Source organism: Aspergillus nomiae (assembly GCF_001204775.2).
Source record: "Aspergillus nomiae NRRL 13137 chromosome Unknown contig00286, whole genome shotgun sequence".
Lineage (NCBI taxonomy): Eukaryota > Fungi > Ascomycota > Eurotiomycetes > Eurotiales > Aspergillaceae > Aspergillus > Aspergillus nomiae.
This window is the reverse complement of record NW_015378341.1, coordinates 1,451-29,316: the sequence shown is the minus strand read 5'-3', so window position 1 is coordinate 29,316 and position 27,866 is coordinate 1,451. Positions and strand designations below refer to the sequence as shown.

The 27,866-nt window shown below is 47.3% G+C and overlaps 12 protein-coding genes across 12 annotated transcripts; 6 read left to right on the top strand and 6 right to left on the bottom strand.

The window, feature by feature from the left end:
- Positions 1–20: 20 nt before the first annotated feature.
- On the top strand, positions 21–836 carry ANOM_008834 (HpcH/HpaI aldolase family protein; the record flags this gene model as incomplete). The annotated part of the gene is made up of 1 exon (XM_015554090.1): positions 21–836. One exon carries the CDS (start codon positions 21–23, stop codon positions 834–836), a length of 816 nt encoding a protein of 271 aa, XP_015404112.1.
- A 347-nt stretch (positions 837–1,183) lies between these two features.
- Positions 1,184–2,228, bottom strand: ANOM_008833 (uncharacterized protein; the record flags this gene model as incomplete). Its single annotated transcript, XM_015554089.1, has 2 exons — positions 1,184–1,755; positions 1,823–2,228. 2 exons carry the CDS (start codon positions 2,226–2,228, stop codon positions 1,184–1,186), a joined length of 978 nt encoding a protein of 325 aa, XP_015404107.1.
- Positions 2,229–2,748: 520 nt separating this feature from the next.
- Positions 2,749–3,235, bottom strand: ANOM_008832 (RidA family protein; the record flags this gene model as incomplete). The annotated part of the gene is made up of 3 exons (XM_015554088.1): positions 2,749–2,973; positions 3,048–3,121; positions 3,184–3,235. The coding sequence occupies 3 exons, from the start codon at positions 3,233–3,235 to the stop codon at positions 2,749–2,751; spliced, it is 351 nt and encodes a 116-aa protein (XP_015404106.1).
- Positions 3,236–3,845: 610 nt separating this feature from the next.
- Positions 3,846–5,245, top strand: ANOM_008831 (gibberellin 3-beta hydroxylase; the record flags this gene model as incomplete). The annotated part of the gene is made up of 4 exons (XM_015554087.1): positions 3,846–4,091; positions 4,151–4,276; positions 4,347–4,935; positions 5,001–5,245. 4 exons carry the CDS (start codon positions 3,846–3,848, stop codon positions 5,243–5,245), a joined length of 1,206 nt encoding a protein of 401 aa, XP_015404109.1.
- A 645-nt stretch (positions 5,246–5,890) lies between these two features.
- Positions 5,891–7,387, top strand: ANOM_008830 (prolyl hydroxylase family protein; the record flags this gene model as incomplete). Its single annotated transcript, XM_015554086.1, has 2 exons — positions 5,891–6,164; positions 6,216–7,387. 2 exons carry the CDS (start codon positions 5,891–5,893, stop codon positions 7,385–7,387), a joined length of 1,446 nt encoding a protein of 481 aa, XP_015404108.1.
- A 3,468-nt stretch (positions 7,388–10,855) lies between these two features.
- On the top strand, positions 10,856–11,734 carry ANOM_008829 (alpha/beta hydrolase; the record flags this gene model as incomplete). The annotated part of the gene is made up of 2 exons (XM_015554085.1): positions 10,856–11,272; positions 11,372–11,734. 2 exons carry the CDS (start codon positions 10,856–10,858, stop codon positions 11,732–11,734), a joined length of 780 nt encoding a protein of 259 aa, XP_015404116.1.
- Positions 11,735–12,149: 415 nt separating this feature from the next.
- On the bottom strand, positions 12,150–13,732 carry ANOM_008828 (putative amino acid transporter; the record flags this gene model as incomplete). The annotated part of the gene is made up of 5 exons (XM_015554084.1): positions 12,150–12,572; positions 12,632–13,020; positions 13,076–13,267; positions 13,324–13,585; positions 13,637–13,732. 5 exons carry the CDS (start codon positions 13,730–13,732, stop codon positions 12,150–12,152), a joined length of 1,362 nt encoding a protein of 453 aa, XP_015404117.1.
- Positions 13,733–14,516: 784 nt separating this feature from the next.
- Positions 14,517–15,748, bottom strand: ANOM_008827 (F-box protein; the record flags this gene model as incomplete). The annotated part of the gene is made up of 3 exons (XM_015554083.1): positions 14,517–15,279; positions 15,344–15,438; positions 15,539–15,748. 3 exons carry the CDS (start codon positions 15,746–15,748, stop codon positions 14,517–14,519), a joined length of 1,068 nt encoding a protein of 355 aa, XP_015404120.1.
- Positions 15,749–18,755: 3,007 nt separating this feature from the next.
- On the bottom strand, positions 18,756–19,632 carry ANOM_008826 (RTA1 domain-containing protein; the record flags this gene model as incomplete). The annotated part of the gene is made up of 3 exons (XM_015554082.1): positions 18,756–18,859; positions 18,913–19,304; positions 19,367–19,632. 3 exons carry the CDS (start codon positions 19,630–19,632, stop codon positions 18,756–18,758), a joined length of 762 nt encoding a protein of 253 aa, XP_015404121.1.
- A 1,613-nt stretch (positions 19,633–21,245) lies between these two features.
- Positions 21,246–22,101, top strand: ANOM_008825 (uncharacterized protein; the record flags this gene model as incomplete). The annotated part of the gene is made up of 2 exons (XM_015554081.1): positions 21,246–21,387; positions 21,443–22,101. 2 exons carry the CDS (start codon positions 21,246–21,248, stop codon positions 22,099–22,101), a joined length of 801 nt encoding a protein of 266 aa, XP_015404118.1.
- Positions 22,102–23,073: 972 nt separating this feature from the next.
- Positions 23,074–23,895, top strand: ANOM_008824 (uncharacterized protein; the record flags this gene model as incomplete). The annotated part of the gene is made up of 1 exon (XM_015554080.1): positions 23,074–23,895. The coding sequence occupies one exon, from the start codon at positions 23,074–23,076 to the stop codon at positions 23,893–23,895; it is 822 nt and encodes a 273-aa protein (XP_015404119.1).
- A 3,289-nt stretch (positions 23,896–27,184) lies between these two features.
- On the bottom strand, positions 27,185–27,459 carry ANOM_008823 (uncharacterized protein; the record flags this gene model as incomplete). Its single annotated transcript, XM_015554079.1, has 2 exons — positions 27,185–27,265; positions 27,316–27,459. 2 exons carry the CDS (start codon positions 27,457–27,459, stop codon positions 27,185–27,187), a joined length of 225 nt encoding a protein of 74 aa, XP_015404122.1.
- Between the last annotated feature and the right edge of the window lie 407 nt (positions 27,460–27,866).

The following is a 27,866-nucleotide window of genomic DNA, read 5'->3' as shown; positions in this document are numbered from 1 at the left end:
TCACAGATACACACAACACAATGCCAGCCCCAACAAAGACCTACCCCACGCCTCAGACGACCGAGATCGTCAACTCTCGTCTGAGGCTCCTGAACAAAATCAGGGCGGGAGAATACCCATTAATGACCTTCATGGCCATTCCCTCCGTTCGCATGGCCCAGATCGTTGCCTTAACGGGCGTCGACGGCATCATCATTGACTGCGAGCACGGCCACATTGGCGACGACTCAATGCACAACTCCGTCTCTGCCATTTCAGCGCTCGGAGTCTCGCCTATCATTCGCATCCGTGGCCCCGCCCACGACATTATCAAGCGCGCTCTAGACACAGGTGCACATGGCATTATGGTCCCGCAGATCAACAACGCCGAAGAAGCACAACAAATCGTCGCCTCCTCCAAGTTTCCTCCACAGGGTGTGCGTGGCCAAGGCTCAGCCTTCCCAGCCATCGGCCATGGCCTCACCACCCCAGAGTACATGATTTCCGCCAACGAGACAATCCTGACTATGATCCAAATAGAGACGCGTGAGGGCGTCGAAAACGTCGATGCCATCTGTGCCGTCCCGGGAGTGGACCTCGTCTTCATCGGACCGAATGACCTGGCACAGTCGCTTCTTGGATATGTGCCCGCCCGTGGAGATGAGCCGGAGTTTGTCGCTGCTGTCGATAAGATTATCGCGGCGGCGCGGAAACATGGAAAGTGGGCTGGCCGTATGGTTAACAACGGTACTATGGCCAAGGAGGCCCGAGAGCGATATGACACCGTCGCTATTACGGGCGATACCAAAGCCATTCAGAATTGGTACATTTCGGAGTTTGAGGTTGCTCGGTCGTGAGAGACTGGAGGTTATGTTGATATCGGTAATGAACCAGGGCTTATAGACTAGATAGCGAATCTAACATTATACCCATACCCATTTTAGGTCTATACGGTCGGCTTAGATATAAAATATTGCTTTTTGTGCATTAAACTGAGCTCTTGCTTCTTCGCACATAGCCACTTTTACTAGATAGAGGATACATTGTTTCACAAATCCTGAAGAATGCTAACTAGATTATCTTTGAACTCGCCGTTACCCCACCTCAAGACAGCTGAGAGGTGACGCAAGAAATTCAGCGACCCGTTTTTCGAAGTTGTCCTCCAGATCCCTATGCATACCATCTGGAAGTCTTCATTACGGCTTCAAAAATGAAGCCATAACTCATGAACTGGCCCTTCAGTAGTGATAGAAAAGGCTAGGTTTAACTTGATGTCCGGCGTAGCTTGACCGGATTCAGTACTGGCTTCCACGCAATCTTGGTTTTCTCTATTCAGATCCTGGCTATCCACAAGATCTGAAAGGCTTTTGAGTATCAGAAGGGCCGTTGAGCCACCTACTGCAGCTTGGTTCTGGGCTTGGTAGAGGTTCCCTCCGGTTGCACCGGCCTTTGCCTCGACTATCAGAAAGGGGAAACGAAGGCCCAAAGGGGTGACATGCGGATCACTAATTAGCGTAGAGGTATTTTGCATATCGAACAAGAGGCTTTGTGCGATGTCACGGCCCTTTGTGTGCTCAAGGGAATCTGCTAAGCTATCGTCCGAGAGGCCGACGCATATATCTGGCCGGGGATCCTTCAGCCTGAACACGGGAATAGTTGGCTCGATTGCACGTGAGGGATCCGGGGAAGGGTAAAGACTGTCAGTGGCGGCATTCTCCTGCAAAAGCTGATCTCGCTGGCTTCGTTTGCGTAGAATGGTAGGGCGAGGGTTGTGTACTGGAGGTTTTCAATCTGTACGCCAATCTAACCACGGAGTTAGGATATAAAAATGCCCAATCTCAACTAGCGACTGGGGGAAGTGCTAGCTTGCCTCGGTTACGAACAGCCTCAAATTCTACAGGTTTTAAATCGTTGATGGCTGCGTATAAAGCTTCTGTCCATTCGACTTCCCCGGATGGTTTTTTCTCAAGTTCCTTGGACTTCCTCCAGAGCCTTTCGGCAACTTGGTGCAGGTGATCATCGCCAGAGCTGGTTAAATTATGAAAAATACTTGTATCGACATAATAACTGATACTTGTGGGTATTTCGTCGCCCACGAAGATCTTGGCGCGCCGAAAATGGCCGCCGCGATATTGTGCATCACTGGGTCTAACTGGACTGCTGGGTCGCGACCTTTGGGAAGAGCGTGTGGAAGGAGGAGGTATTATTGGAATGTCTGATAAACTGTGCGCTCTCTCCTCCGAAGCCATCTGTAAAAGCGCACAAGGGGGAAGAGACGGGGTATTATTATTGTGCTCCTCGAGAGCATTACATGTTAGACGAGTGGTCGGGGAAGCCGGCTTATGTTGTTTTATAGCTGAAAATGTAGGTGAACAAGAGCGTGACCGCTTCATTTATGCCTGAATGATAATCTTTACGGCCTGAATGTAGGGCGAATGTGTGGCACTTTTGACTGGTAGCAAGGAGTGTGACATAGCAGGTAAAGAATATAAGATAAATAATTCAGGCTGGCCACGGTTATCTGCAAAGAGACATATCAATAAATACTAGTCCATATATCGTTAGATCGTACTTGGCATTAACCATCTTCTTGGCATAGTTTTCGCTCCATAGTATATACAACCAAAACAGGTACGCTTGGTATTCCTATAACTATAACAAAGTAATACGATAGATGGAGACCAAAGGCTAAAGAGCTGACGAACAGCAGAAACATAAATTGAAAGAATTTTATTGTATATTCTATGGAAACTCTCTATATGAATTGTCTCAAACCTGCGCAATGCATTCAATCTCAATAACAGTTCCGTCGCCTGGAGGCAGAGCCTGGAGACACGAGCGAGACGGCATCGGCTTTGGAAGGAAGTCGATGTACACCTCATTCATTGCAGCAAAGTCCTTCATATCGGCGAGGTAGACATTATACTTGACCACCTGCTCAAGCGATGATCCAGAAAGCTCGAGAACTTCTTTAAGATTCTGTAGAACAGTTCTCTGTGAACATCATGGGTGTGTTAGTTATTTGGTACAGACAGATAATAGAGAATTGTGGGACGGTAAAGACTCACTGTTGCTTGTTTAATCTCGCCGGTCGCTGTTTGGCCTGCGCAGAAGACGAGACCCGGGACTTTCACGGCGGGGCCTATGAGTTGAGTACCCGTTTGATTAGAAAACCGCATAGTATTTCGTGCAGGATTTACATACAATTATGAGGCTTGGGAGGAAACTTTTCGCTGGAGATGAGTTGCCGAGACATGTCTGCGGAGGATCACAAAGGAGAAACAGAGATTGTGTGTTGGACAATGGGAAATAGATTCAGATAATTTCCTTGTGACTTTTCGTATGCAATAGATGATACAGAAGCAAATGGTGGAAATCGCTGTTTTAAAATTCCCTATCGGTCCTCCCCTCTTGCTGTCCATCGCGATAACGCTGAGTGGATCTCCGCCGAAGCTCCTCCAGCCCTATCTGGGAGGAGCTCCTCCCGAACTATAACCCACGGAACCTAACGATTGCGCTCGCACTTAGCGACAGTTTAATTAATTAAACTTCAGGGAGGAGCTCGATCAGGTGGAGAATCTAGCTTATCGGACATGGAATCATCGGAAATGCTGCAGAGAGCACCTGCTATGTCAATCAAACACGATCGAGTGCACAACCCAATAGCGGGTCATCCGAACTCATGTTTGCGCTCCTCTTGCTTGACCGAGGAGCTCGTCTTTGTGCATTGTATGACTTCAGGTACCACATGTAGGCCTCCCTCATCATAGAACACTGAAGAAGTTATAAAACCTCAATTGTGACACCTCACCTAGTCATTCTATCCAGCATCTCACACAAATATCATTGAACATACAAACCAAGTCATGGCACCCGCAGCCCCTTTCAACCCACCATCCGCCGACCTCGCTGGCAAGCCTTTTGTTCCAGAATGGGTTCCACCTCCTGTCACCAAGGAAAAGCACAATTTTGCCGAGCTCAAGTCAATCGACCTTTCACTCCTAGACTCTGAGGATCCAGCTGTTGTCGATGACCTCGTCCAGCAGGTCAAAGTGGCTATCCGTGATGACGGCTTTTTGTTCCTCGAGAACTACGGAATTTCTTTAGAACAGGTAAGAGAGTCAAGTTGCGAAGAGAAGAGAAAAGACGCTGACTTTAGAACGTCCAATAGCTCCATCGCCAATTCGCCCTTGCACAATACCTATACAATAACATCAGCGAGGAGGACAAAGAGCGGCTCCTGTTCCATCCTGACAGCGGGAAATGGTCTGGCTACAAGCACCCCTATGGATTCAAGGTAAACGGACATTGGCCCTGGACTTGTAAGCTGCTCAACCGTATATTAACTCGTCACCCTTGTTCTGCAGCGTCACCGAGGAGCACCCGATGGCATTGAACAGTTCAACTGGTACAGGCCCGACTGGGAAGACATCAACCGCGTGCCCACCTGTCTGCACCCGTTCATGGACGAGATCGAGGCGTTCAGCAACTATCTCACCAAGTCCGTCAACCGAAGGCTCCTCACCGTCCTGTCGCGCGTCCTGGAGCTGCCAGACGACTATCTCTGGAATAATGTACAATCACACGGCAGCCCGACTGGCGAAGGCTACTTCCGTCATGCCCTCTTCCGCCCCGTCCAGAAACAAACTCAAGAAGCATCCAAGGGTCTTCGCATGCATGGCCACACAGACTTTGGCTTGACCACATTGCTATTCTCGGTTCCTATCTCATGTCTCCAGATTTGGGGCCGCGACGAACAATGGTACTATGTGCCCTACAAGCCTGGAGCGCTTGTTATTAACATCGGCGACACATTGGAGATTGTCTCGGGCGGACATTTCAAGGCTACTCGCCACCGTGTCTTCAGACCGCCCACAGATCAGTTGAACGAGGAGCGCCTGTCACTGGTATTGTTTAACAGCTCCATTGGAGATTTGCGTATGGCCCCTGCACAAGGTGAGTAAACGGCAACTCGAGGCAGACATCACTGGGGAAGAAGTCAGGCTAATGATTCTTGTCAGACTCGAAACTTATTCAACGAGAAGGTTGTGTCGAGGAGCAAGGCGTCTACAAGGAATTCAAGAAGCTCACGTCACAGGGCAAACTTGTGCCCACCAACCGCCAATGGCGCGAAATTCAAATCGCTACGTGCACAGACCCTACAGATACAGTGAATAACAGAGTTGGTGCGCATCAAGTCGTCATTGATGGCAAGGTCATGCATCAGCGGGAGTACATGGGTGTCAAGGTTGTTCTGCCTGTATGAAGGGTTAAACAGGGGATGGGTGCGAGAATATACAATCTCACGCAGCAAAGTGAGCACTGATACAATTGTTTCTTAATTATGAAGTTGTATGCAATAAATGATTCCTATTTTAGCTTCAGCCTTTGATGGCTTTGTTTGTTTATTTTTGTCCAGGCATAGTTCTTAGATTTTTAGAGTACTATGACGATCAGAGACGCCTGATGGATATTTTCTATTTCTAGGTATTTTCGTAGCCTTCTGACACTACTACCTGAATGTATCGGTTTTCCTGGCTCTTGAATGGTCGGTTGCTCAAATTCGTACGAAACTGGTACGGAGTCAATTGAACCAGGTGATTTGGTATAGCTTGTATGCATTTGTCACCGTGTACATGTCCTCGGCGTGCTAGCAATAACGAGGCGTGTTCCTAATAGATGTTAGGGCTTGTAGTGCAATTACCACTCCAGGCTAACGACACACCATGGTACCTTTCTGGCACAATGCACTAGTCCATATTCAGGTTAGTGTACGAGGATTTAGCAGAGAAGAGAATTGTGTGGGGCAAATCGGGAATTTTGCAGGACGGAATGCGCCCACAAAGTTAAGTCTAACCTCCAAACCCCCACTCGGATCAATCGATTATCTGTCTATCAACCACAGATAATCATGGCCAAATCCAAAGCCGCCAAGCGCAAGCGCAATGCGCAAGTCGACCTTCCACAAAAAGCGCCAAAGGCCGCTACTACGCTGACACCGCCTCCTGATGGCGAGCCCAAGCACCTCAAAACGATTGTCCCCGACGAGGATCTCGAGATCACCATCGAGACGCTCACAGCTCTCGCACAATACCCAAGCCTCACCAAGTCGAAGGCATGCAGGGACCTGCGAGCTGCAGTCTATGACTTCCGCCAATCCTGCACCACGGGGGCCAACGCCGCTGGTACGCTGCTGCGTTGTCACTAATTGAGAGCAGCAGCTAATCGTTCGATAGAGGGCGCAAACTTGACAGCACGAATCACCGGTGCTCTGGCCGACGAGAAATACATCGACGCCAAGATCCTGCTCGCCGAGATGAGAATTCGGGGCGAACAACCAAAGATCGGAGCCTTGTGTCGCTGGGTACGGGATCTGGACGTCGTCAGCGGTCTCTCAACGCAACCCGATGCAATCGATCGTGTCCCGTTGGAGCGCAGCGCAAAGGATATGGAACTTCTCGGTGTCCTTGATGCTATCTTGCGCGTCAGCACCCCGATCGACACCAACCCGAAGGCCGTCGACTCCACCTCTCCCATCGCCTTCCAGTCCATCTGGGACCTCCGCCCCTCGACGGCACCACTCCCCGTCTACGCCTCCGTCCTTGACAAATCTATTCTAGCTGACGCGCCCAAGTCACCATCCGCCCTCCGCGTTATCGAAACAACCCCCGGCCCACTCCGCAAACCCCCGAATCACCATCCCGCCATCCTCTACACTACCGCCCCGAACGCCGTCCCGCTAGCCCCCGTCGGCCCAACCATAACATACCACCCACATCCCTCCGTGCCAGGCCTTGGCCTGGCCCTAAATGTGCTCTCCACCGCCGAGTGCAAAGCAATCATCGCGGCCGGCGAATCCGTCAATTTCCTACCGGATGCGCCCCTTCGGGAAGATGGCGACGTGAGTATCCTTGCACACAATTTCTACTGGGTAGTCGACACCACTTTCCACGACATGCTCTGGGCGCGCATCTCCCGTTATGTACCGCAGTCTATCAACGGCCGCTTGGCTCGGGGTATCAATCGACGCTTCCGCGTATACCGGTACGTTCCCGGCGCCGAGTACCGGTGCCACATTGACGGAGCCTGGCCACCGTCCGGCATCCTCCCCGATGACACGTATGTGTACGACGCCTCGCCGGAGGACAAGAGACAGAGCTCTATGTATACATTCCTACTCTATCTAAACGATGAGTTCGAGGGCGGAGAGACGACTTTCTTCATGCCCGCTGCGCGGGAAGGAACCCTCAATGCGTACCCGGTGCGACCTGTCATGGGAGCCGTTGCGATTTTCCCGCACGGAGAGGCCAATGGGGCCTTGCTACATGAGGGAACCGGGGTAAGGAAGGGCGCGAAGTATATTATCCGGACTGACGTAGAGTATGATGTTAAACCTTGTGAAGAGTAATCATCGTTTCTATATAAGAATTGTGGGCACTTTGACAAGAGCTAGTCCTCATTAGGTATAGTGTTCTCAAGCCCTATTTTATCGACATCTTGGCATATCTCAACCAGCCACGAATATCCTCTTTATTTCCACTCGCAGTTGGATCGGCTCGAGTGCTTACTTGGATTAAGCGACTTGATTACTTGGCCAACTAAAAGTCTATATACTTGAGTCTACAGTGTGTTCTCTCATCCTGCCATTCTCGATGCTGCCGGTCTACCAGTTGACTAGTAAACTGTGTGTAGATAGTCAGATATATGTTTCCATTTATCGAGATAGAAATAAATAAATATGCAAGGGAATTGCGAATTGCTCTATTGTTCTATTGCTCGAACGATGCAGCGTATCATTCGCACCGGCCACGCTAGAAAGGCCATGGCCTAATAGACTCTTTCAAAGAGCCTAGATGATCACCCCATATTCTACTTTAACAGCAACTTTCTTGTTATCGTTGTGTCTCATCTCTATTCTTTGGTAGAAGCTTCCCATATAGACTATTGTTAGCTTGTAATCACCATCCACCCCGGCCTCTACGGTTTGAGGTCATGGGACAACACCTGATGTTTGTTTGACCTAAGAATTAATGGATCGAGATTTGATCCACAACAATGATATCTAATACTTCTCATAATGGATGTTTGAGAACCAATTGTTTCAATCATTTGGTTTCCAACTAAGGCAGATCTATGTTTTACCGATGCAGAAAACAGATTTCATGTTCTGGACCGAAGCTTGCCCCTTGCTAGACAGGGGCCTGGAAGAGATGGGTAATCAATTACTCCAAGATACACCGGTAAGAAGGAGGAGCAATATATAACTATCCAACCTTCATAACAAACGAACCCGTCACAGACTCCCCAAAAAGCGCCGCACTGTCCGGCACAGCCCGGTACTCCATGGAATCCGCAGCGGCGCCCCAATCCAAATCTGCCCCCTCAGTATCCCAACAAACACAGAACTGACCGTTCTCCAGAAACACCCTCAGACCTAAATCGCGCCCCTCAGCGAGCACACTGGGAAGCTCATAATAGACCTCTGGGGTCCATGCATTATTCATCACCTGGTTATATGTTATCGCTGTCCTGTTTCGAAAGATTCCGATGCGCAGGCAGCAGCGGTTGCCTTCGAAGAAGTCGAACCAGCATCGATCTTTTGGAAGGACTGTGCCGTAGGCCGGGTAGCTATGGAGGATTGCGCCGGCGAAACTCTTGTTTTCGACGATTGGTGCGGGGAATGCGAACCAGCCCGAGTGGATGTTGAGGGTTTCATGTTGACGTGCCCATCCATCGCTGTGAGTTGAGTCCATATGTTAAATAAAAAACCCGTGTGAACTTTTAGCAGCGGGGGGAGTGGGGGTATACTTGGAAGAAGTGTCCTCGGGGGCGGCTGGGCCGGAGGTAGCACTCTGAGGGTCGATATCGATTCCGTATCGAGCCTTCAGGGACTGGACTTTCTCAGGGCTTAAGCGCTTGCCTTCCCTAGTTTCGGGGTTCTCAGGGTATGGTGGGACAGTAGGACGGCCTCTGGTATCCGCCATGTTGTGTGATTAACAAGGCAGGATAAGTTAAAGGGTGGTTTGTAGTGGAGAATTTTGCTTTCCAGAAACGAGAACCCATGGGGACTTTATAGACGGGGATTCGGCGCTTGCAACCCTGCTTTGCCTTCTATGTTTCTCTGTCAAGATATCTGTCGCAAGGTAGATCAATACCAAAAGGATTCTCCTGCATCATGGAGTCAGGCTACCGGAGGGAGGAGCTATCGTTCCAGTGCCTCCGATTGGCAGAGCAAAAGATGAACAGGGTTCGCCTACAAGACTCACATCGGAGCGTTCGATAAAGAGGCGGGGTATGGTATTTATGCATGGATGAGAAGGCCTTACCATGCACTATTTGTAAGTAAGAGACCATTATATGGCTTTCTGCTTTCTCATATCTGATATCATTAGTGAAGTAGACTTCGGTATGAGTACATAATATCGGCCCAAAGTGTATTCTCTTTAAAAGTTATAATTTCTGTCTTGTAGAACTCTGTATAAAACACTAAGATCTCTCTAACCTTGACTTTTTATATACATTCTTGTGCGGATCTGCTTTGAAGACAATCCTACGCGGCGGCGAGAAATTCTCCCTAGCATTGGCTGCTCAATCCCAGCTGTATTTCAGTCACTCCCCACGAATTTCGACTTTCAACGCTTTCCACCGGCGCTCTAGTACAGACATGAGAGTGTTATGAATTTACCCAAACAACAACAATGATGAAGAAAGAGTCTTTCGAAAAGTATGTAAGCAGTGGCTAGCTGAGAACTTGCTCGTCACAGCTGAGGTTACCCCGCATAGCGCGTGTCCGGAGCATCATGGACGAAATCATTAGGCACACCTGCAGCGTCCGTGCTAGACCCTGGCAGAGTCCATTCAAACCCGAACCCCCTTCACTCACGCCGATGCCCTGGCCATCAACCTAGCCCATTGGAGGGTTCTCTTCTCGGCTAAGCCAGGTAGCAAGGTGGTCAAGAGTCGAGACCAAGTCACCCATTTCTGCCTTCAGGAACAAGGGCTGTATGTATCACGTGTACCCCAAGAGAAATAGCCATTAAGAAACTAAACTTTATGAGTAATATCCAGTATGTACATTTCAGGGATGCCTTGATATTGGTCGGTGGTAAGGAAGAGTTTAACCTCTTTTTGTGTTTCACCTGTGGTGGTGCGTGTGTTTATCGCTTTAATTAATAAGTGTATATTGTATAACTAGGCAGGCTAGTATAGTACTTAGATCCATTGGACCCTCATATAGTAGTCTGACGTTTGTTTATTATGATATATTGTTAGATATTATAGACTCCAGCAGTAGCCAGAAAGTTGAACCACTGATTATTAATAATCTAGAGTACACAGTGAGTAATATACTAGTCTTAAGCTATATACACTAGTGGATTAGCATCGGTTCCTGTCATCATGGCGTGCTTACTGTCATGCTTATCTTTTGGATGCATGCTTACCACACAAACTAATCGCACTGCCCATAACTGATGTTCTTATGTGTCACGGTTGTACAGGCCGATGAAAGACTGATAGGAATCGAAACAAAATACATTCATGGCGTTATTTACCAACATTTAAAAGACTACTACTATGGACCTGCTACTGTAGATATGTAGAAGAGTTCTGACAGACTCGATACGCGTCTTCCGATTGGCGTGCTCTCCCTAGCTGTCAGCCTGCATTTATAATGCATGCGGTCCGATTTCAAATCACCAATGGACCGATGACGCGAGACAGGCTATATTGTTCAATAGTAGACTTAAATATGAACCATGCGTCTTCTCACAGAAATTTTTCAGGACTATAAATGCTACGTTCTTACCTTCAGCCGTATCAGCCCCGCAGAGTCAGATCTATCCCATTTAATACATTACCTACCCGCAAATAAACCATGTCCCAATCCAAACCATCTATCATCATTGTCCCCGGCTCGTTCAGCCTCCCGGATTTCTATGATACGGTTGTCGATGGCGTAGCATCCAAAGGCTACGAGGTCAAGGCCATCCGTCTCCGCAGCACCGAGAAGCTCCAACCACCCGCAACCATGTACGACGATGCGGCCGCGATTGCCAGCGAGGTCGCGACACTGGTCGAGCAGGGAAAGGAGGTGATCTTGGTGGCTCACTCGTACGGCGGGGTGCCTACGAGCGAGAGCATTAAGGGACTAGCCAAGACAGAGGGTTCCGGGAAGATTGGCGGGGTCGTAAAGTTGGCGTATCTCACGGCGCTGGTGCCACCATTGGGCGCTGCCTCAGCGGATGTGCTGGCTGATATTCCGGATGAGAATCGTGTCGAATTACAGGTTGATGTTTGTGTCTCTTTCTCTTTCTCTGGCTCTATTTCACTCGCAACTTGGCTAGTGGGATGGTCTCTCTCACAGTGAAATGATTGTTAATGGATTTCTTAGGAAGAGGGATACATGTTCTTCGCTGATCACGCCGCGGCCGCTGAACTATGCTACTCGGACCTTCCGGCCGCTGAGGGTAAAGCGTGGATGGAGCGGTATCCCCGACACTCGGCTGTCAGCTTCACGAATCCTTTGAGCTATGCTGGGTATAAGGATGTACCTGTTGCGTATTTGCTCTGCGCGGATGATAAGGTGATTCCAGCTCAAGTGCAGAAACAGCAGATAGAGATAATTGAGAAAGAGACGGGTAGGAAGGTTGATGTGACGGTGATTCCAACGGGCCATATTCCTATCGCTAGTGCGCCTGAGAAGGTGGTAGATTGGATTGCAGGCCTGGCAACCCAGTATGAGAAGGCTGAATAGATAGCCGGTTTTTGAGAAAGAACCAAGACAAGTTAGATTATTTGTGGCCCAGAGCTTGTCTTGACTCATATCTCTTCAGTAGAGAAAGGATTCCAAAACAGAAGTCATCTTGAACGAGAATGTTCCGTACCTCAATATCTTGGTTGATGGAAATCATATCAATTGAAATGGTAGGATATTAACGCCATTAATAAATATACATACTTGGTTCTCTATGAATAATCGAAGAATGGTGTTCGCGGAGACGAATAGCTTAACCTACGACATTTCCAAATTCGCGCATTGATTATGCAAAACCGAGAGGGCATTGTCATATACTTACTCTATAACCCGTAAGATATGAAAAGAAAGAAACATGACAGAACACATCCAATGCTATAGTGGCTTAAATAACCAAGCCCAAAAGTCCCACCATTTACACCGAGTTGGAATTGTCAGCACAAGACCAAACACCCGAACCACCATTCGTGTTAAAAGAGTCTATAATCCCAACGACGGAGCCATATGTGCCAGCGACCATCAAAAATGTGCCGCAGACGACAATGAAGACGCTCCAACAGACGCCCAAGGTCCATCTATGCGATCGCTGTTCTCTGCCCCGGCTCCAATTATCATACAACCACATGCAACCGCTCGGCTGGAAACCTTGCAACGTGCCAAGTAACGCTCCAATAAAAGAGATGAGGCTATCGAAATTGGGAATCGCACTTGCAATGATATACGCGACGAGAGCAACACCGAGGACGCAGCCCAGCCAGGTACCCCAGTGCACAAGCGTATTTGCGACCAGGTGCTTCGACCCTCGTAGCATTCGGACAAAGAAGTGCTTGCTTGCAAGCTATTCAGGTGTGAGAACTTGTTGAAAATCGATGGAGGGAGGGGTTGTTATTTCCTTACATGCGTGCAGATAGTCGCACTGGCAAACAGTCCCGGGAGAGAAATGCCATAGGCAATCTGTTTGATTAGCTTTCCCGCGGAGCCAAGCGCAGGCGACGCGACATAGGATCCACAATAGTAGTACACGACTGTCCCAATCGTCACGTAGGTAACTGTGACAACGATTTGACACGCTGCTAAGGCCTTGGTGTAGTGGCGAGGCTCGCGCATCTCGGCTACGATCGGAAAGAAAAAGGGCACACCGGCGTAGGCGAAGATCAGTGTACAGATTGCTGATATTCCGTTGGTGAAGCTGGGGCTATTGACAATCTTATAGTCGGAAACCCAAGGGCCAGGCGGTGCAGAATGGGGACGATCCTCTACGCCGACCCCAATCGTGACGGTGAAGACTAAAAGTGTTAGAAATAATGTTATAGATCATGGGATGCCAAGGGGGACACTTACTGGCAATGAGAATACATGCCAGGCCACCCCATGCAAGGATAGTTACGCGGCTTAGAGTCCGGATAATTGCAAGGCAGAATACTCCAATCGCGGCAACAGCAACGAAAATAGCGGTGCAAGCTCCATGGGTTGAGATCGCATTCAGAGCGATTGAGATACCAAGTATACCAGAAGCAGCAACAAAAGTTAGATCTATAAACATAATCCATTAGCGTTATCATCACGATTCCCACAGATGGTTAACTCACAAAGGATAAATCCGGCTCCGAGGACCTCACGTCCGACAGGGCCAAACATGAGCCCAGCCGCGTCGTCAATGCCATACACTTCACGATGGTTGAGCTTAAAGCTGCCGACCATATAACTGCACCAGCTGTTGATAATGGCTATGGCCACAAGACAAAGCACTCCAGGGACCAGGCCCAACGTATCAAATGCAGCTGGGATAGAGAGTACACCCAAGCCGATCTGGGTTTTCATCATAAGAACTGACGTTCCTACCCATCCTAGCTAAGAATTATCAGTTTCATTGAGAGTAAGAACCTGTAGGTTTGGATATACATTTCGATAATTAGGACCATCACCTTCAATCACCCCGAATACGGCATCCTCGGTCGCAGCTGACTTAAGATCCCCTTCGCCAACCTGAGAAGGCATATTGGCTGGAATTTCAGGATCTTCTTTCCTCCCGTGTATATGTCCCATAGCGTTGAAAATCTCAAATGAGACAGAAAGCGACAAAAGCAGACACGTTGAGACAATATTTTTGTATTTCGTTTGTTATATTCAACTTTCTTCCCTCCGCAACCCCAGCTTCCCCAAGGTGGAGATTCAAGATTAGCTATTTTCATCATGTAAAAGAAATAACTACTGATAAGGTGGACCATTTTCCAAGCCCAGGAAGTCACTCGTGGAGTAGTGGAGTAAAGTTATAAACAAATGCCGATTTCAAGACTGGCACGTTCCGTGATCGGACCGGAGGCCATGCCGGAGGCCCCATTTCGAGCGATATAGGGCTCAGTGGAGCACGGGGCAACTGTCCGAATTAGGGTTAGCTCATATATATCACTCTGCCTGCCTAAATAGATATCGTTACTGGCATAATTAAGCCTTATTATATGACGACTAAAGAGAATGAACCTGTATACGGGGCTCTATAGCACTGTTCTAGAATCATTGTCTTATGCCCTGCGAGTCCTAGACCACCAGCCTGCTTTGAGTACTGAATAAGCCGCTCAACTAAGGTTTCTAGATAGGCAAGTCGTAGGCAAGTACCTGTATCTGGAATAAGCCCTATATCTATAATCTTAGCTTAGAACGTCGACACTGCGCGGTGATTGTATTGATACCTGTATCTGAAGCCATTGTCGATCATCATTGGTATGGATGCCTCTCCGTGTGCTGCGAGGTAAGACCTCTAACCACCTTATGCTTCGTATTCTCACCTTCTTTCCTTCGTATCGACCAGATTCCTAATGTTTCTTCTGCCTACCGACCAAGACGGCGGTACGTGTTGCCCTATACTCTCCAGCAAGAGCCGTAAAGCGGCCCTATCGATTTCGCCATTTTCCTGTGCCGCTTTTTCATTGACCTTGGGCATATAGTCGTCCGGGTCCGAGGCATGGCACCCCATATACCGATCGTGCAGAAGGCCGATATTAATGGTCGTTTCCTTCTCAAACGGCAACTCACCATCAGAATACGACCAGCACGTTGATCCCATGCGAAAATGCTGAAGAAGAGGCAAGCCTGTTCGCAAGGCGTCGAACAGATCATTCCACAGCTTCTCGCCTGAACGGTAGTAGTCGCTTGGTTCAGGACAACCCGGACACCGCCATTCACCCTCTTGTGTAATACCGAAATCGTACAAAATAATACAATCATCCAAATACAATTCCGTTAGAGTCAGGGCATGCGAAAGAATCCACTCCACCTGTGAGTTCAGCCCGAAGGCAAAATTGCCCAGTGCGAGGGTCTTCAGCCTTGGGAAGCGAATCCCATGAAAGTAAACCTTGGGGAAGAACGACCATTTCTGGTCACAGTGGAGCGTCAGGTGCTCCAATGATCCCATGGTGGGATTCAGCCAGTTGGATGACATTTCTTCGAAGAATTCGTGGGCCTCATGGTATTGGATCTCATCTGCTGGGCTTTCTACGAGTTCTACAAGACGTTCGGTAACTATGTTCAGCCGGAGCGATTGGACACTGCCCAACGCATTAGTCATCATTGTCTTCGTCATTTGGACAGACGTAACAAATGTGGTCAAACCGTAGAACAGTGCTTTGCACGTTCGGGAAGCGTTTGAGCTGCATGACGGCATATTTGACTGTCTCGGTGAGGATGCATTTATAACCCCAGAAGACCTTGTACGGTTAGTTCTCTTGCCTGAGACTCTTGAAAGGCTATGTGGGGTAGTCAACCTACAAGGTATTCGTAGCATGTATGGATATAAATTTTCCTTACCAGCGTCTCCAGTGTGGCGTCCCTTGAGATGTTGCGAAGTCGTTCATAGTTTTGTTCGTTGGGAAACAGGCGCACAACGCGGAAGAGTTCCGGTGAGGCGAGTTGCGCCAGCGTGCGACACGTCCGGCGCAGACATTTTAAAGTCGATTGATCGACGTATGAGATAACTTGCGCGAGAAGCTCAAGGGGTAGGTGAAAAAGGTGTGGCATTGTGAAGTCGCAGGTAGGCCACGCAACTGGTAAGGTGATGCTGGCAAGTAGACGCGGAGCTGTCTGTTTTTAGCGTATTTAATGCAAACAGATTTAAATCTTTCAGTCCTTGACACTTTTTTTCTTTACTTTTCTTTTAATGTTTTTTTTTTTTTTTCTTTTTTTTTTGTTTTCGTGCGCAAAACTTCGAAGAATGGCCAAAAGCTTTCAATGCTTACTTCGAAATACAACTCAACTACTGTTTATTGTATCCGTCTTGCATTAAAGACATTTGATCCCTTCCATCCTAGGGCAAAGCCCAGCTAGCACTGTCTAATCAACGCGGGGCTCCCTTGTAGCAAGTCCGGAGCCAGGAACGTTACATCGGCCAGTACTAGTAGCAGGGGTACTGGGCATTCTACATCTCACATGAATTTCAAAACTACAAAACATTTGGGAAGGTCAGCCGAAATTGATTTGTTTTGGTGGCATCCTAGTATCATGTGTTCGCCAACATAGCATCCAGTCAAGTTTTAAAGCTTGGCCTTCTTTGCAGTCTTAACACTGATCCACAACTTCTTCTATCCTGTCGTTACTATGGACATATTAATGTACTTAATATGTCATTACTGAGACACTAAGGGCACAAAAGTACCGAGTTACCTGCTCCACGGGTAGCAGGCGTGCATCCTTACTTAACTGGATATTATATTCGATGCAGACTAGATTATAGATTCATTGGTCCACTCGCTGGGTGCGGCGGCGCGCAAGATAATGCAGAGCACCGTTCACTGGATATAGAAATAACAGAACACCCCCCAGGATAATAATCAGATCACTGTTCCGCTTCCGACAGGTTGCTTTCTCGAGTTCTTGATAGTAATAGCAGATAAAATAGTATGCCAGTGGAATAGTTGCAGCACAGATACCGGATCTAATATTGGTATTATTGTTTCAATTTGCATTTTCTTTCACAAGTCAAAAAGCTATACCAGGACTTACATGAGCAGCATTAGGTCGGAAAGTCGAATCAAATACCCAAGAAAAGGCGCTTGGTAAGCCTTTGGTGGAACTGGAGCCAAAGATGACGGGCCTTTTGCTAGCCTGGTTGACTTCATGGTGCACCGAATGTACGAAAGGGTTCGGAGAAGAGAATTTCGCAGCTAATGTAGAAGGTTGGAGCCCAGCAGGACAGGGTATTTAAAAGGGTCTTGTTTTTGTGCTCCACTACGCCTAGCCCAGAAGAAGTGGGCCAGTAAAGGTACCTAAGACTAGCGTGGCATTCCTATCCATGGATGCCTGGGGATCATTGGCCTCTCATATTAGCTATGGGTCCTATTGTCAAGGATTCTTGTTGCAATGGAACGAACGAACAAGATGGCGACCCGAAGTGGTCTAATTTATGGTCATGAGGACTATTAAATTGTTTCGGTCGACTGTCGAGGATCCCTGGAATCCTAAAATATCAAATATCAGGCCTTTTGAGATCCTTGAATTGCTGACTTGCGCAGTGCGTATTCCAGATTGATAATATAGTATATCTGCGAGGATAACCGCTTTTAGATTGTATTCCTAGCAAGTACCAAGGATCTACGGTATAAAAGATTAGGTTATTAATCCCCTAGGAACTCCCTGGAGACCAAACGAGCATTATAGGTCTGTCAATATGGTAGCATTGTAGGTCGGTCCAAGGGATGTTGGCGCAGGTATAAATCCCAAGGTTACGCATGCCTACCTCAAAGGAGCCCATCACTTTATTCTTCTTAGTATTTAAAATCAATTGAGGACTATAGTTAGTCTAAACCTATATAGGTTAAGCAGCTAGCATAAATTATAGAACCTTTTACCTATTTAGGTCTAGTAACGGTGGTTTCGGGCTTTCCGGGTCGGGTTAACAAAAGTCCTGGTGCGTTCGGGGCGGGACCCAGGCCCTTGAACCCGAACCCGACCCGATGCCAACTCCAAGTATGTTCTACATTCTAGCCTTGATAAAAACCGAGTTTCCTTTGCACATATATGTACAATTTGGACTCTGTTACGTTTATCTGGAGCAGAGTTCACCCCTGCCTCGTCTCGTTTCGCGCGCGGCTCCTCGCGACCTTCAATTCAAGCCTGTGAATCACACACCGAGGGTCAACTTGAAGTGAAGAACCATCCGTTGCAAGTAGAATATAGGGACCTGTGAAAACGACGCTGAAAATGACAACCTCTGGCGCCAGAAACGGCCGCCTTTCCACCCGTAACTTTAGGACGGGCGAGCCACTGCTTGACCGCCCGTCCCGTTCTGCCCTCTATTAGGTTCTTAATGACACACCTATCGTTCATAATAGAAATACCGTGCCCTGACACCGGCGTACTGTTTGCCTATAATTTTCCATACCACTCGGTCATAATGACCAGGAACTCCAGCGGCCAGTCGAAAGTGTTCAGCGTGACCAAGAAGTCATTGCCACAGAAAAGAGATCGACGCAAAATGTTCCTAGAAAAAAAGTCGCATGAGTACAGCAATCAATGCGGCGCAGATGTATGCCTAGGCATTCAAATTCGAGAGTCAGGGAAAGTATTCGTTTTTTCCGCGGACACCTCAGGACTTTGGTCCTTCATTGGTCCTCATCCACTACCTAAGGGCAACCTAGGAACTATACGACTCCACCGACCCTAGCTGGTTCAACTCTTTGTATGATCGGAGGGATTGGAATATGGAATGTGAGAATGCTATGATTCAGATCGCTCAAATAAAATCTAACTGCAGATCTAACTCGCTGATGTTACCAAGACCAATCCAAACGCTGAAATGTCTAATACCCAATCTCTTGAAACCGACCACTCCGAGTCATCAGGGGCTTTGCTATATATTTTTAAGCATTCATCATCTCAATTTCTGATGAAGCCTGCGACATCTTTGACGAAACGACTCCATGACGCGGCTTCGCCGAGAGTTCCCCCCACCGCCGGCCCATGGCAACTGCTGGGTGAGCGGCGGTCATACAAATGCACGCAATGGCAATCATAGTGCTCTCAAGAATCATCAGGCAATTTCATCATTAGCCAGATCACTGTTAAATCCACCTTTCAGCTCCGCAACACGGAAGATCGAGCGAATGAAGATCGTTAAAACGGCAATGGCAAGACCTTTGATTGGGTTAGCATAGGCTGATAAATGCGGATTACTTAGTGACACTTACCCAGAAGGAACATCTTCCATTTCCAACCACTGCGAACAGATGCTGTAGACGCATTCTTCATGTCTTCTGAGCTGCGGCGCACTCGCAGGGCGAATTCCGAAGCGAGCGCGATGAATAGCGTCAACGAGGCGACCTGGAAAGCCAATCCTGCAATCATGATATTGACACCGGTATCGCCGAGGCTTTTTTGGTCTGAGTCGGCGATGGAGGTAATGGCGCCGCCGGCTGCTTGTAGGACTAGAGCGATGATATCGCAAGTGACGAAGAGGATGGTGTATGTACGCGGGCGAATCCTGGAGATATCCTCCCCGTACACGATGACAATTCTTCCCAGGCAGATGTAAATGGCGGCGGTGAAGAAGGCCGGGGCAATCGTGAGACAAATGAGGTATCTAAAAGTCAAGCTTCTAATTAGCTTGCTTTATTCAGAGGTATGTCTCAAAGGGTCACGTACAGAAGGAATGCATTAAAGTCGAATGGGTTGCTGTGCATCATGACTCGTCCGATGTATCCCAGTATTTCAAGAATGAGCCCCGCGGTCATGGCCCCCATGTATGTCCATGTTCGGAACCATGTTCCTAGGGCGATTTGTGCGGCGAGGAGAAGGCCGAAGATGACGAGGAAGAGGACATTTGCCGGGATGTTAGGCTGGTAATTGATATAGGCCAAGTCAATTGGGCAAGTTGCCAAGGTGCAGTCGTCCATGTTTATTTCCGACATTTTTCAGTGTTGATATTTCTACTCTTTCTCTCTTTTTTTCTTCTAGTTCTTTTGTGGGATAGTGAGGAGAAGAGGTAGAATGCGAGTCTAGATGGATTGAGGTTGATATTCCCCTCCTCATAGCATTGAATACACACACTCTTTATACCATCTGACAAAATAAAGAGGCCTGAAAGTCAGCCACGAGGCTATGCTATCTCCGATCCTACGTCGGACTGTCATTGGCGCGTGTATACTTCGGGCCGTGCCAAGACACGGAGTCTAGGCCAACTCCGAGTCCGCGGACTAGGAGGGGAATTGCCTGGGGGCCGGTCCGCGGACTCTTAAGGCCTCCTGTTCCTATCCAGCCTCCATCTTGGCCCCAATTCTTTAAATGCTGCCTACTATGTCCGAGCCGACCAGTCTAGGCCGAGTCAGGACCTGCGAGAACTGTGTGCGTGCTAAAATTAGGTGCTCGCGCACCTCTACCCAAAGCTGCGATCGGTATGCAACATCCCGCTTCTCCTTCTACTTCTCTTCTCTTCTACTTAGCAACGTAAACCTAACACGCTTTGAAGGTGTCTCCGTCTGAACAGAGATTGTTATTTCCGTGCAACAAAAGCTCGTCCTCCTAAGAAGAGGAAGACGTATATCTGCCCACTCCTCGTATCGATACGACCTGTCAAGCTAACCGCATCTAATCTAGGCGAATAAGTGCACTCGAGGACAAGGTGGATCAAATATTAGGCCAGATCAATCAGCCTCACTCAGGTCCACAACAGGCACCACTGCCACTGCCACTGTCCCCGAAAAGGGAAAGTTGTGCTCCCACTCCTCGACATCCGTGCGATGTGATCGGGAACGGGCTGATCACCCACGAAGAGGCAAATCGTTTGATAGAGAGCTTTCGTGATGCCATAACGTATTTCCCATTTGTACAGCTGCCGAGAAACGCCACTGTCGAGGATCTCAGATCGGAGAGACCCTTCCTCTTACTCTCTATTCTTTTGGTCTCCTCGTTTCGAAATGTCCCGCTGCACCTGGCCCTCGAGGACGTTTCGACGTCTTACCTTGGGGGGCAAGTCTTGCAAGGCAATCGCCAACAACCCTTTGACATACTACAGGGTTTGCTGGTTACTATAGCTGGGTATGTTCTAGACACAATTTCTCTCTTCATTAGATTCACAAAAGCTAACACGGAAGATAGAACGAAGAAAAAACTCCATATAGTGCGGTTTTCTGGATATCTGCACCTCGCACAAAGTATAATCAACGATTGCAGACTGGATTACCCAGCCAAGCTGCGAGGAGTAAGACAAAGAATTGACGTCATGTCGGACACGGATCCTCCGACAGAATCGATTTCCCTGCGAAACGAGGAAATGCGAGCTTTGGTTGGATATTTTCTCCTTGACACGTGGTAAGTTCGATTTACCACCTGTACAGCCCGGTCTAGACCTGAAAAGACTATGTCTTGCTTACTTTCTTTTCACATGACTAGTCACTCCATAGTACTACAGCGGACAGGAACAATGCCTTGGTCACCCTTCATAGAATCATGCGCTGCAAAGTTGTCGCAGGAATGCGAATTCTCAACCGATCGATACCTGTTAAGCCAGGTTCAAGTACAACACATGCTTGTACGAATCGATTCCCTAGTTGCACGGGGATTCGGTGAGAATCAGGCTCCTGCGGACACAGAAGTTATGATTAGTTCTCTTCAGAGCGATTTTGAAGATTGCAAAGCCCGGCTTCCTGTCCCTATTGACCATGATGGTGAGTTGACCAAGCCTTATCCGTACTGCAGATCGAAGTTGTAACACTTGATTAGTATTTCAAGGCATTCCGTCCCACGCCTTCGAAATCCATCTCTATCAAACTATCTTTTTCGATGTATACCCATCTTCCGCCGCGTCATTCGACCAATCCACGGCCCTCCTGCGAATCGATGCCCTTTGTCACGGACTAGCGGCTGCAAAACAATTTATGAGCTTTTACTTCAGTCTACCACCTGGTATTGAAAAGAGATTTAGTTACACCCAATGGACAATGACCGGGTTCAGCGTTGCAGCTTCATGCAAACTTGTTCTCGCATCGTTGGAGCCATCCGTTCGAGATCACGATCAAGTCCGAGGGTTGCGAGAGACATTGGATATGCGGCATGAAATCCAGAAATCTGTCAAGCGCATGAATACGCTGGATCAGGAGTGTAAAGGTGGGAAGTGGGATCAACATGAGATGTTCTTCTACCAAGGTTGGCTGCGGTTCCTTTCTGAATGGTTTGAAGAGAAATATCGTCTTGCGCAGTCTGATAGTGCTGGAGAGAATAATGGTGAACTGGGAGTCTTCACCACTGGAATCTCGGAAAATAATATCTATGAAGAGCCTCAGCCTGATCCTGGTTTTCCTTGGGTGGATCTTCAGGACGTTACGATTGAGCAGATGTTGAATGTGTGGTTAGAGCCAATGAATATGCCACACTACTTTTAAAATGTACAAATTCGCCTTGATAGTTTCAGTGACGAATGCATACCCCTCTCTGCTTTCTTTTATTTGAATTGCCATTTGATACTAGTAGGTCTAACCAAGTACTCAAATTGAACACGGCCTGTTAGGCGGTGGATCCAACCAACCCCGTAGACTAAAGACCAAATAAAAGCTTTCATCACATCAGTACATATACTTACTTTGATGAGGTGGTTATTATGCAACACCAATACAGAGAACTGAGAAGAATTTATGAACGGAAAAGAGCCTTAGTGGGGGCAACGGATACGTTTTATGTACTTCTTGTGAAATGGAGCATAAATATAAATAGTATGAAGAGCTTAAGCAAGCCAGCAACAGCTAGAATTCGTAGTTTGTGTCTACATAGCGGTTGCTCTCAGCTCCGTATCTTGCGAACAGGACCGCATCATAAGCGAAAGCAGTGGGTGCGCTGGAAGGCACGGATAGTAATTCACAGGTCCCAATATTGACACAATCTACTGCTTGTTGAGGAAACGATGGTTTCTTCGTGTCTATCCAGCCTGAGGCCGTTGAATCCGTCCGCACCATCTACTCGTCTTCATCCTACCACTGGCAAGAGACCATGGAAATTTGCTTTACCACACTCGATTTCGCTGCGTGTTTTCCACCTCTGCAACCATGTCCAAGACGTCAAAAGACGACCAGAAACTGCGTCACTTGTACGTTCCCATTGAGGCTGTGGAGAAATTGGAAAGATACAGACCAGGAGGCTACCACCCTATAGCAATTAGAGATCGGCTTCACAACCGCTATCTGGTAGTCCAAAAGCTCGGCTATGGCTCGTACTAAACAATTTGGCTGGCTCAAGACGAAGTGTCAAACAAATATGTCGCTATCAAGGTCTGTACAGCAGACTCAAATCCGCACGAATCGAACGTGCTTTCTGATCCTTCCAACTCGCAACGAGTCTTGGGCAATAGTCTGGGGAAAGCTATGATACCTTTCATCTTGGACACTTTCGAGATCCAAAGTCCAAATGGCACCCATGCATGCTACGTGACTCTCCCAGGGAAGATGAGTCTTTCCGATGTGAAAGATGGATCATATATTCGCCTTTTTAAGTTAGAATTTGCGCGGGCATTGGCAGCACAGCTTGCAGTTGCAGTTGAGTACGTACATTCACAAGGCTTTGCTCATGGTGGCCTTCACTACGGCAATGTTCTCATTCAGCTACCCTCTGGATTCGATTATGGACAGTATGGCCAGCCAGCGACTGTGGCTATCACTCGTTTTGACGGCAAAGAGCTCCCTTCATGTGTCCCTTCCCACGGCATTTTACCAATCTGGCTTGGGGAAGCAAGTGAGAAACTAAGACTTTCTGAAGCTAAGATCCTGCTCTCCGATTTCGGTGAGGCGTTCGCTCCTGCAAGAGAAAAGAAATTTGAGTCGCACACTCCTCTTGTAAGCCGGGCCCCCAAGGCTCGTTTGGAATCAGCCAACCCGCTTTCTTTTCCCTCGGATATTTGGTCGCTTGCCTGCTCAATCTGGGATATTATCGGCCAAAACCCATTGTTTGAAGGTTTTCTGGCGACCGAGGACGATATAACCTGCGAGCATGTCGGTGCACTTGGGATTCTGCCCCCTGACTGGTGGAACAAATGGGAGGTGCGTCGAAATAAGTTCAGCGAAGATGCGAAGCCGATAAATCGACGGTCGTATCGATCATGGGAGGACCGTCTCGAGGACAGTGTGCAGCAGCCTCGACAAGCGGAAAGAATGCCGCAAGGTGGCGAGGAACATGGTGCTCTGTACTAGCTGGAAGCCTAGTTAAATATTGATACATAAATCATGTCAAGTACATGTTAAATCCAGCCGCAGTAAAAGATCGAGCATAGATCATCGTCTCATGAAAAACCTCTTGATTACTCTTTGTTTACCACCTGTGATAAGTCCATGGGCCAATTTCATCTGCTTGAAAGGATAATTGTAGATAGTCAAGGGAAGAGAGGCTTTGGCTGACGCGTGCTGGTTTTGTTTCTTTGATAGGGAATTCATTGCTATTCCCCTTCCTGTAAGAGCATTAGAGGAAGATATGGGATGTGAGTGATCTGGACCCCACGAGTTGTGGCCGAGCTCTGGACGCTTTTTTATCAAGGTTGAGGTGTCTTGGACCTTTCGTAGTCGTTTCTATATATAGGTAAGGTTGTTTATACTGATCAGCGTGGACGGATGCTCTGGCCCCAGCACTTGCTTGCGGAGCTCTACTACCTGTATTTCTAGGTTTTCTGCTTCCTTCCATCGTCCCTGTATGCGGTATATTGATACCAGGTTATTTATACTGGTTAGAGTAGATGGATGCTCTAGCCCCAGTATTTGTTTGCGGAGCTTTATCATCTGTATTCCCAGATCTTTAGCTTCTTTCCACTGTCCCTGTTTTTGATATATTAATACCAGATTATTTATATTGGTCAGGGTAGATGGATGCTCTGGCCCTAGTATTTGCTTGCGGAGCTCTATTACCTGTATCTTCAGCTTTTCTGCTTCCTTCCATTGTCTCTGCGTGCGATATATTGATGCCAGGTTGTTCATACTGGTTAGAGTAGATGGATGCTTTGGCCCTAGCACTTTCTTGCGGACCTCTATTATCTGTAGCTCCAGCTCTTCTGCTTCTTCCCGTCGTCCCTGATTCTAATATATTAATGCCAGGTTGCTTATGCTGCCTAGAGTGTCTGGATGCTCTGGTCCTAGTACTTTCTTGCGGAGCTCTATTACTTCTATTCCCAACTCTTCTGCTTCCTTCTATTGTCCCTGATTCCGGTATATTGATGACAGGTTATTCCCGTTGCTTAGAGTATCTGGATGCTCTGGCCCTAGCACTTGCTTTTGAAGTTTTATTATCTGTATCTCTAGATTTTCTGCTTTCTTCCATTGTCCCTGATTCCTGTATATTAATATTAGGTTGTTCATACTGCTCAGAGTATCTGGATTCTCTGGCCCTAGTACTTGTTTGCGGAGTTCTATTATCTGTATCGCAAGCCTTTCTGCTTTGTTCTATCGTCCCTGATTCCGGTATATTAAAGCCAGGTTATTCACGCTGCTCAGAGTATCTGGATGTTTTGGCCCCAGCACTCGCTTGCAGAGCTCTATCTCTCGTATTCCCAGCTCTTCTGCTTTCTTCCATCTTCCGTCACTATATAGACACCTCCCAATATTTACAATTAAGTTAATATATCTCCTCTGCTTTTTCTGAAAGTCAGCTTCTGCTAATAGTGAAAGAGTATGTGGTAGATATCCCCGCCATACCTTCCGATTGGTATAGACATTGTTTGGGAAAACCTTATTTAATCGATCTGCAGCTTTCAATATTTGCAGGCTAAACCGTTGGTTCTTTCTCATCTAGTTCCGTGTTGCAAGATGGACTAGTCGGTGTAGATGTAGAGAACGATCCCCGCTATCTTCGCTAATAAAGAAGAAAGCCTTGAGGAGGCCGACAGCATCAATTCCTTTCTTCGTTGAATCTGGCTGGGGAAGTAGCGATCGTGGAATATCATGAGGATTGATGCACGCTATCAATGATAGATAGTCAGCCGCGAGTTTATTTGATCGTTGTATTTGTTGAAAGGATATAAACCAGGTTAAAGCCACAGGGTTCTGGGTGTCTTTGTAGCGCCTTTTATTCCCAAAGTCTTCGCTTAATAATTCAATCACATCTGACTCTTCATCTTGTAAAACCTTAATATAGTCAGAGAGGCTAATACTATTTTCATTGATATACGCGGCCGCCTGGGTAATCGCCAATGGGAGAAAGACCAGCCGCTCAAGAAGGACAATGGCTGTACTATAATCATAAAGTAAGGCTTTTTTAATTAATGAGTTTTGTAAGATTTTGACAGCAGTCTCTGTGTCCGGCTCAGTGATTGTTATTATATGAGAAGACGCCAGTTTCATAGTTACCTTCCGGCTGCGCGTGGTAAAGAGAATATGACCCTGGTTACTTTGAGGAAGAAAGTCCCTCAGTACCGGGTGATTAGTGTTGTCTTTGCTCCATATCTCTATATTATCTGCGCTATTAAAAATAAGAAGCCACTTCCCAGTATACTTTTGGCTGAGATAAGCTTTGACTCTTTCTTTTACCTCTGCAGGCTTTATGTCCGCTATTCCTAGCTTTAAGGCGATGTTTATATAGGCTTGTTCCACACTCTTATAGCTGGTATATGTGATCCAGAAAATTGAGCACTCAGGGTCTCGATCTCGCATGCGGTATATTAGTTCAAGTGTAATCTGGGTTTTTCTAACTCCACCCAGTCCGCAGAGAGCAATTTTGTCAGGTCTATTCTTTTGTATAATCAATTCTTCAGTTCTAGTAATCTCTTCTTCGCGGCCTATAAATTGCGGGTTCCTTCTAAAGGGGACTACCTGAACCGGTTCCCTTGACTTATGTAGTTTCTTTTGACAGGATATGGGAATTACTGACAGGAGAGCCTTCGCGTAAGCAGCAGTAGTAAGGGCAGTATAGCCTTGCCACTCTTTATTTTTGTGGGAATTACAATAGTTACAGATATCTCGAATGGCAAGTGATGGGAGTTCGTCTACAATACTGGCAGTCTCTATTTCAAAACAAAGTATATTGAGATCCTGAGTAATGGAATCTCGAGTCTTAGCGTCTTTAATAATCTGATCTTCGGAAGCGATCAATCCATAATGGAAATAAGGACTATTAGTTAATCGCACGGAACGGTTCACTAACTGAGTCTGATCATATGTTGAATAGGTGTGTTCGCTATCTTTATGATTGTATGTTGGTCGGAATAGCCAATCGTCTTTCGGCCGTGAAAAGTGTTCTCGCGTCTCTTTACATTTGTGCTTTATATTAACCAAGAGTTTGCTAACCAGCCTTTTTCTTGTTATATAATCACTCTCTAATTGAGACACAGCTTTTAATAACACTGGAGCAGGTTTATTAAGCAATCCGGTATGCTGGAATCGTCCGTCACGAAGTGTCTTGCCGTAGTTATATTGGATAATACCACTTGAAGTGGCAGTTGGCTTGCTGATCACAACATTACTAAGGCGAATGTTAGTACTTTGGCTCGGGACTCCGCCTCTAATACCCACTATCAATCCAAACCGGAGACTCCGAAAGGTAGAGACTATATGTGATGCCATAGCTGTAGCGGATATCGTCCTATAGACACCTCTAGGCAGACAGGCTACCACTATATTGTGGCTGCTAACCTTCCCAAGTGTGTAGACATTGTGATCAGTTTCTGGCTGGGGGAGTGGAGGATGGACCTCGTCCAGCATGACCTTCGCGGCCGCCATTTCCAGCGGCAAGGCGCAGATCCATGCGACCGTATAATCATCACGTGTGAAGACCATTTTATATGTCATGCACAGTAGCCAGGTAAAACTTAACCGAGGAGGGATCTGGTAGTTTATAGAGAAAAAGGAGCATGTACTACAGTAGGTATTGGAATTGCACGATAGAACCCTTTATGGGCATGTCCAAATTCAAGGTTGGGAGGTGAGGGGTTGATCTGATACGTGTTCCAGTACTACGAGGCTGTCGCGGTTCAAAAGCCAATCATGATCTTGAGAACATGTAAAAATCAAAGGGAGGATGTGGTGCGTATCAACAGCATTCAAGCAATTACTCTAATTCCTGAGGACGACCTTCCAAGGTCCCATCAATAAGCTGGGACAGGTAAGTTGCTAACCATAATACGAATAACAAAGTAGAAGCTTGGAGTGCCGCCGTATAACTGTTTTGAGGGTTTTTGTGAGTA